Source organism: Triticum dicoccoides, chromosome 6B, assembly GCF_002162155.2.
Source record: "Triticum dicoccoides isolate Atlit2015 ecotype Zavitan chromosome 6B, WEW_v2.0, whole genome shotgun sequence".
NCBI classification, from domain to species: Eukaryota; Viridiplantae; Streptophyta; class Magnoliopsida; order Poales; family Poaceae; genus Triticum; species Triticum dicoccoides.
Window position 1 is genome coordinate 661964065 of NC_041391.1, and position 8765 is coordinate 661972829.

General features: G+C 48.5%; 1 protein-coding gene across 1 annotated transcript; it reads left to right on the top strand.

Annotated features, from left to right (window-relative positions):
* Nucleotides 1-4102: 4102 nt before the first annotated feature.
* On the top strand, nt 4103-7271 carry LOC119323269 (probable E3 ubiquitin-protein ligase XBOS32). The gene is made up of 10 exons (XM_037596872.1): nt 4103-4297; nt 4377-4436; nt 4546-4617; nt 4700-4875; nt 4949-5109; nt 5235-5293; nt 5382-5428; nt 5515-5655; nt 6125-6216; nt 6486-7271. The coding sequence occupies exons 1-10, from the start codon at nt 4103-4105 to the stop codon at nt 6986-6988; spliced, it is 1506 nt and encodes a 501-aa protein (XP_037452769.1). The 3' UTR covers nt 6989-7271.
* The last annotated feature ends 1494 nt before the right edge of the window (nt 7272-8765 follow it).

The following is an 8765-nucleotide window of genomic DNA, read 5'->3' on the forward strand; positions in this document are numbered from 1 at the left end:
GAGAGACTTGTGTGGTTAGTCAGGTCGTGGCCGACACCCTCGCTGGGCTTCTGCTTGAAGGTTGCCGAGTACATGTCGTGTAAACGGCGGTAAGTGGTGAGAGCGTGTGTGAAGAAGTACACCCCTGCAGGGTTAACATTATCTATTCGAATAGCCGTGTCTGCAGTAAAGGACTTCTGGTTTGCCTGTACAGTTCATAGACAAGTGAAAGTGGATACTCTAAAATATGCAAGATAAGCGTGAGTGCTATGGATGGCGTTCTCGTAGGGAGACGGGAGCGGATCCATAGTGGTGTATTGATATGGTGAATGTGTGGACTCGTGTGCGCCACCTCAAAGAGTTACATTGCAGTCGTAGTTCAGGATAGCCACCGAGTCAAAGCTGGCTTGCTGCAGTTAAACCCCACCATCCCCTTTGTTGATAATGATGCATATGTAGTTAGATCTGATGTAAGTCTTGCTGGGTACATTTGTACTCACGTTGCTTAATCTATGTTTTTGCAGAGAGACTTCAGTCTCGCTAGTAGTTCCGCTTGGACTTCGACGTTTAGCTTGTTACCTCAGCTACGATCTTGTGCCCTCGGCAGGATCTAGTAGATAGTCAGGCTTCTCAGCCTTTTCCATTTATAGTTGTCTGTACTCAGACATGTTAAGCTTCCGCTTGTACTTGACTTGTTTGCTCTGAATGTTGGGTCATGAGACCCATGTTTGTAATATATCGCTCCTCGGAGCCTTTTGAATAAAATACTTGAGTTGTAGAGTCATGTTGTGTTGCCATGTTGTATTTGCACATATCGAGCATATTGTGTGTATGTTATTGAAATGCTTGGTATGCGTGGGATCTGACTATCTAGTTGTTTATCCTTAGTAGCCTCTCTTACCGGAAAATGTCTCCTAGAGTTTCCACTGAGCCATGGTAGCTTGCTACTGCTCCGGAACACTTAGGCTGGCCGGCATGTGTCCTTCTTCGTTCCTGTGTCTGTCCCCTCAGGGAAATGTCACGCGATGAATTCCAGAGTCCTGTTAGCCTGCTACAGCCCGGTTCACCAGAGTCCTGCTAGCCCAGTGCTACAGCCTGGATTCACTCGCTGATGACCGACACGTTCGTTGTTGGGTCATGTATGCCTGTCCCTGTAAGTTAGTGCCACTTTGGGTTCACGACTAGCCATGTCAGCCCGGGTTCTTTGTCATATGGATGCTAGCGGCACTATCATATATGTGAGCCAAAAGGCGCAAACGGTCCCGGGCTAGGTAAGGTGGCACCCGTGGGAATACCGTGCGTGAGGCCGTAAAGTGATATGATGTGTTACATGCTAGATCGGTGTGACTTAGGATTGGGGTCCTGACACATACATAGAGGGAGAAGAGACCGAGCCCTGCCTCCTTCTGCCTCTAGCATATAGCTCGAGGAGCGCCATTGTATTCACTAGTGCCTTAGTGATCATGCGGAGACCCCACAGAGCAGGACCAGGGGTGTTATCTCCAAGGAGAGCCCCAAACCCGGTAAAATGCGCCGGCGTTCGTGTCTACGCCTCATCCCGCTTCCAGGCACCGGCGACGTTCTACTCGCTCCCACCATGATAAGCCATCCTTTTGCATATGTCGCACCCAACCCCCGACAAGTGTCACCGCTCCTGTGCTGGAGGCGTCTATGCTCCACAATCATAACCACTCCATTGAGATCACCTTTGCGGGTCTTGCCAGGTCGACGACACTTCCACGTCGTGACTCATGTATGCGTCATGCGTGACGTTGACATTGATTGTATTCTAAAATTCGGTGGGGGTATATCTAGTAGCAAATAACCACGCTGACGAGGTCTTCTCTCTCGGTCTTTAGTTGACGTAGCGTTACCCGTACGCCTTATTTGCAATCAATTCCGCGCGAGGTTGACACTAATTGCATTCTAAAATACAATGAGATATACCTAGTAGCAAATAATAATCAATCCGACATGGTCTTTGGTTGCCCTAGCGTTATCGGTACCTTTTATTTGCAATCAATAAATATCACGGGAGGCTGTCGCCGACCACGTCTATAAATCACAATACCAATGGCAAACACATCTATCTATGTCAATAACCAAAGAAATGCAAACTCCATGGATATGGATAAATACAAGTAAACAATAGGGAGACATCAAATGTGAGCTTTGTCACCCACAACTATCCATCTTGCAGGTTGGAAAAGGTAAAGCAAGCCATGCCTTGTCAGTTTTGTTTAGGGTCGCCATCTCGCATCGTCGTGGTGCTTTAAATTTAAATCCATGTCAGTAAACATAACATGAACCTTGGCCACGAGCTTTGCCATAAGGACAATGTTGAGCACTTTGCAAACTAGGGTTTGGACATCTATGTCTTCAAAGGATGCCGATCAACCGAGACTGCACCAAGAGCATGAACCCCATTATATTGCCATCAACCATCACTAGCAGACACACATGAGCTTGGGTGGCAAAACAAAGAGCCAGTCAAAGTCCACATAAGAACAATGAGGTGCAGCAAAATGATAGCTTTACGACCCCGAGCGGCAGCGGCGCCCATCTCCCCCCATCAACACCATAATTGAGGAGAGCGGACCACAACAAGGATACGAGTGGAGTTCCTCTACGATGCCTCTAGGAAGTGGAATGATGCTCACATCCGCCACTGTTGCGGAGCTTGCACCCATAACCACACTTGTATAGGAGTTTTCCCAAACCTCTAAAAGACAACGTGCAAAACATCTAGTTGTAAACAACCACTTCGACAAGTTCTTCTCTCTCGGCCACTAATTGATGTACCATCGGTGACGCTTTTACTTTGCAATTGAATAGTGTGCTAGGTTGATGTCAATCATGTTTTGAAGCAATTTCACCGCTCCTATGTTAGAGGCGACTATGCTCCACAACCGTAACCACTCCGTCATTGAGATCACCTTTGCGGGTCTTGCCGTGTCGTGACTCACAGATGCGTCATACGTGATTTTGACATTGATTGTATTCAAAAATTTGAGGGGGAGGGGGGGGGTATATCTAGTATGAAATAACCACGCCAACGAGATCTTCTCTCTCGGGCTTTGGTTGACGTAGCGTTACCGATACGCCTTATTTGCAATCAATTGCGCGCGAGGTTGACACTTATTGCATTCTAAAATACAATGAGATATACCTAGTAGCAAATAATAATCAGTCTAACATGGTCTTTGGTCGCCCTATCTTTATCGGTACCTTTTATTTGCAATCAATAAATATCTCGGGAGGCTGTCGCCGACCACGTCTATAAATCACAATACCAATGGCAAACACATCTATCTATGTCAATAACCAAAGAAAAGCAAACCCCATGGATATGGATAAACACAAGTAAACAATAGGAGGGGGACACCAAATGTGAGCTTTGTCACCCACAACTATCCATCTTGCAGGTTGGAAAAGGTAAAGCAAAGCCATGTCTTATCTTTTTTGTTTTAGAGGTCGCCGTCGCACATCGTCGTGGTGATTAAAATTTAAATCCAAGTCATTATCGTTCGTTGATTAGTTGCTGTTCTATTTTTCTAAAGCGATATAAAGTTTTTGGAAGCACCACTGTGTACGCCGGAGAGGGACGTGCCGTGGAGATTTCCCTGCCACCACCACCACCCTCTCTCTCTCTCTGCATCTCGACGTCGACGTCGCCGTCTCCGTCTCCATCAGATCATTTATTCCGTCCACCTGCCTCGCCCTCGCCGAATTGCAAGCCCGCGTTCGTGCAAATCGCCTCGGCTTTGCCCGCCCAAGATTCCCCACATCCTGCCTCCCATCGCCGGAATCGCGGGCGGGCGGGCGGGCGCTCTGAGGATTCGAGGCGGCGGCCGCCCGTGATCCCCCCTCCGGCCTCCCGCTTTTCTTGCCGGGATTTGGGGCTGATTCGGAGGGGAATTGCCGGTCTTGGCCCCGCTCGCCTCGATCGGGACCAGCGAGCGACCCCGGCGGTTCTTGTGGACGGCGGGTTCTTGACTTCTTGCCATCTTTCCCCCAACGGTGCCCCCTGATTTTTGAGGAATTCGGTGAGCATTTGATAGGGGGTCTTCCCGTGCGCTCAAGGAAGGGTGGTGTGCCGTGAAGGCCTCGTCTTTGGGCATCCATGGGGTTCCTCAGCCTCGTGGGCAACTCCTTCGGGTGCTCGGCCTCCGGCGAGCGCCTCGTCTCGGCGGCCCGGGACGGCGACCTGCAGGAGGCGCGCGCGCTCCTCGAGTACAACCCCCGGCTGGCCCGCTACTCCACATTCGGCGGCCGCAACTCGCCGCTGCACTACGCCGCGGCGCAGGGTCACCATGAGGTAATGCCATTTTGTCTTCCAGGCTGGCTAAAATGTTGTCATTTATGCATCCAAAAAAATCTGTTGACACCATGTCTAGATTGTTTCTCTGTTGCTCGAATCCGGTGTGGAGATCAACCTCAGGAATTACAGGGGGCAGGTAAATTCAATCTTTGCTATACTACATTTTTGTAATTTTCAGTTCGACATCAGAGATGAAGCCGGTCGGGAACCTGTAATGAAGCCTGTATGTTTCTGGTTATGTGTAGACTGCTCTGATGCAAGCCTGCCAATATGGCCACTGGGAGGTTGTTCAGACACTGATGCTCTTCAATGCAAATGTGAGCATTTTTCTTGCTATTTCACTGGTATTCTTTTTTACTGCTTGGATATGTAGTCCTGAGGCGGCGAAATGTCTTTCAGATCCACAGGACAGATTATTTGAATGGCGGGATTGCTATCCATTTTGCTGCACTGCATGGTCATGCCCGGTGCCTTCGTCTCGTGCTTGCAGATTATGTGCCAAGCATCCCAAACTTCTTAAGCCAGACGAATCACAGATCGTCTGAGGAAGTTTCAGATGCTGATTTTGATGATGAGTATGTTGGGTCCATTGCTTGTTTCTCATTTATTTCTTAAACGAATCATGTAGTGACATACCTGTCTTGGCAGTGGTTTGGTCAAGATGGTAAACTGGAAGGCAGATGGAGGCCTAACCCCACTTCATATGGCAGCGTTAAATGGCCATGTAGAGTGTGTACAGTTGTTATTGGACCTGGGAGCATCAGTTTCTGAGGTCACCATTGAAGATGGAACAACTATCGACCTTATAGGTATTTTGCTACTGCTTTTTTCCTGCTGCTTTTTAACTCAATAGGTACTGTATTTTTCAGCTTTGTGTTTTGATGCAGATATGATGGGGTTATAACTTATAAGTTCCTTTGTTTTCATCTGACAGGATCAGGTAGCACCCCACTTCATTACGCTGCTTGTGGTGGAAATGCTGTATGTTGTCAAGTATGTTCTGCTAATCTGAAGGCAGTTTTGCTGTTTAAATGTATGGTGATTTTCTCAACATCCGCTAACCATACATTGTTGAGTGCAGCTTCTTATTGCTCGAGGAGCCAACCTTGCTGCCAAAAATGCTAGTGGGTATGATTTTGAATTGCTGATACATACAAAGAACTGTCATTGTTTTCGTCCTCATTATGATTTGGTTGTTGATTTGCCTTATGCAGCTCGACCCCGTTAATGGTAGCTCATTCATGGCATAGAACCTCTATTGAGGAAATTTTGAGTAATGAACCAGGGGGTCAAATACGTACTCTTCCTTCTCCATATTTGTGCCTCCCACTTATGAGTATCATGAGCATTGCCAGGTCAGTGCGTACTAAATGTTGCAAAAAAAGCTGAACTTTCTGCTTTCCAGTTGTCCTGCTCATGTGCAAATTGAGTTTGTTTAGCTATAAAAAAAGTATGCAATAAGTTTTTGAGGCTGTCCGTATCTTCGGCTGAGAAGGCCGGGGACAATATCTCCATTATCGAAAACAAGAAAGTCTGCTGCTAAATAGGTTATCTTCCCTTTTCTGTAGTCTGCGTTTGAAAAAATGTAATAGAGAACTGAACATTATTTCTTATAAGTTGTCATCCCTATTCATATATGTATTATTGACTTGCATAATTATTGGTCTCTTATAGTATGATCAGACCACTATGTTGTCCCTAACCCTGGCAACATGAAGATATTGTGGCTTCTATTTTTTAACAGACTGTCATAATAAACTATTGTCAAGTGTTTATTTTGGTTAGTGGTAACATCTGATAGTTAGGTGTCTATTTGCTTTGTAGGGAGTGTGGTTGGAGGTACCTAAACAAGTCACCTGTATGCATTGACCCATGTGCTGTCTGCTTAGACGGGAGCTGCTCTGTTGCCGCAGAAGGTACGCAGTGAAATATACATTTTACCCACATCACATGCTATTGTGCTTTAAGCAAACTGTCAGTTTACTGGAAATGATTTCATCTTTCACAAAAGGACATGAAACTGTTGAAGTACTACCTGCATGAGTGTCATATGAAGTTCATCAATCAGCTCACACTTTATGTTCTGGCACATATCCACTTGGTAACTCAACAACCGCAGGGAGTACAAAAAGCAAGCGCGTTTCTTGCTTTCGGTTAATGACTGCGAGCCTTTTCACCTGTGCAGGATGCAAACACGAGTTCTGCACGAGATGCGCCCTGTACCTCTGCTCGACCAGCTACACGTCGGCGAACCCCGCGGGCGCCATACCGTGCCCGCTGTGCCGGCACCCGATCACCTCCTTCGTGGCGCTCCCCGGCACGAGCCCGATAAGGGAGCAGCTCCCCCGGAACAGCCTCTCGCTGTCGTTCTGCGCGACGTGCCCGGCGGTGAGCTCCGACTCGGCGGCCCCTGGTGGAGGCCACCCGTACCGGGCCAGCAGCGAGCTCCACTGCGGCGGGGGCATGCGGATGCCGCCGATGGGGTCGTCGTCGTTCCGGTCGCTGAGCTGCCAGGCGATGAAGCTGAACCCGTCCTTCTGCATGGGCGCCATGGACACCAACCCGTGCCTCATCCGGTGCTCGCGGTTCGGGTCGAGCCTGGGCCGGTCGGCGTCCCACGGCGAGGCCAACCGGCGAGGAGGGGCGTGGCCCGTGACATTCAGCCCCATCGTCGCCACCAGCAGCTGATGAACCGCATCCGGTTTCGCCTGCCATTTTTTGCGGCTTTTTCTTGAAAGGGTGTGTCATATTTTGCCTGTTAGTTTGGCTGGCTGCCCCCCCTCCTATCTATTTTACCGCGGTGGGGCGGTCGAAATCCCTCCCCTATTGGTATCTATATCTATCATATCATGAGTAGCGATGTAGCAACATATGGAAATGGAACTATTCCTACCTACCTGGGTTTGTAAATAACCTTGTGTTTTTTGGGCGAGCGATTGGAATGCAGATGCAGTGGCACTGCTTTTTGAAACGCTTTTGTTTGAACCGGTGGTTGAATGGCTGTGAGTGGCCGGCACAAAGGGTGGGGCGGGCGGCGCTGGTCGCCGGCCGTTGGTACAGCCCTGCATGTTGTACTCCCTCCGTCCCGAAAAACATGTCGCGCTGGTGTTTTTGCAATTTAGTCCTCATCGTTTTCCCGACCAAACCCGCGGTCCTCGTCGTTCTCCTCAGTCCTCACTCGACTGACGCCCGCAGATTTGCTCGCCCCCTCCCTCCCCATGCCCCTGCCGCCTTGCTCCCCCTCCTCTTGCCCCCGCATCCTTGCTCCCCCACACCCCTGCCGCCGCCGCCGCCTTGCTTCCGCCCCGCCGCCCCATGCCGCTGCCTCGTTTCCCTCCGTCCGCTGCCCGCAGAGGAACGTGAAGATTCAGTTTTTTTGGAGAAGACCGCCCAACGCCCAACGCCCGCTCTCCTTCCGCATGTGCCCGTCGTCGACCACCTCCTCGCCGTCGACCACGAAGCTAGCACCCTCCATGGAGGTTTTCGACCTGAGCAGTGGGAAGCACGTGTGCCCCTTTTCCACTTCCAAGCTGGAGCACTACGCGGCTTCACCGACATCGATTACATCTCGCCGGAGCATTACGCGGCTGCACCAAGGAGTCCGCCGGAGTCAAAGGTCTCATTTTCCCCCTTCTCCTCCCTTCAGTCTCTTGCAATTTATTTTTCATCTTCTTCGATTGGTCTACCGGAAATGGAACAGAGCTAAACAGAGCAAGCTAGAGTTGCATGGTGGCGTTCGTGGTGAGGGACAAGCCATCAGGTTGAGAGTATCTCTATTCTCTAGGAGAGCCTGCACCATGTTAAACCTCCACTTGCAGAGTTGTTGTTTTCAATTAACTGAAATTACACCAAAGAATTTCAGTTAAAAGATGTCCTCTTGCACTGAACCTGAACTAAAACTGATCGATATTTTAGCATTTTCTGTTTCAGGATTGGCTAAAATAGTGCTGAGATGGATGGAAGAACCCTTAAGTTTGTTGTTCCTCTTTTAAAAAATAAAAGTTCGTTGTTCCTGCATTGAACGGTTAAGCAGGGTCATGTTGTGATAAATCCCTTTGTCAATTTCAGGTGTCCATCAAGTATGGATGGGGTGGAGTATGAGAATTTTGCTTTGTGTCAATATCAGTTGTCGATCAAGTATGGATGGGGTGGAGCATGACAGTAAATTTCAGGTGTCCAAGTCCAACCAGCTGCTGCTCCGTCCTTATCTTTATCTATGCCATAACCATCTTTGTTTTCTGAGAGACAGAATTTTTTTGAGTTGCTGTTTATGGTGGTAAAAAGAAAAGAATGCAGCTTAGTCCTGCTATCAAACACTTTGCTCTAACCACTTCTACTCATAATTATTTGAAACATTATTCACTGTAGTCTCAGTTAACTGAATTTTCTGAAGCCATTTTCTTGCTCACAAGTTGACAGAAAACTGTTTGAAAGAAATTTTGACATAAGTTAACTGAAACAAATT

Coding starts and splice junctions, on each gene's coding strand:
- LOC119323269 (XM_037596872.1), top strand. CDS start 4,103: ATGGGGTTCCTCAGCCTCGTGGGCAACTCCTTCGGGTGCTCGGCCTCC. Junction 5,110..5,234: donor AACAACTATCGACCTTATAG/GTATTTTGCTAC, acceptor TTCATCTGACAG/GATCAGGTAGCACCCCACTT. Junction 6,217..6,485: donor CTGCTCTGTTGCCGCAGAAG/GTACGCAGTGAA, acceptor TCACCTGTGCAG/GATGCAAACACGAGTTCTGC.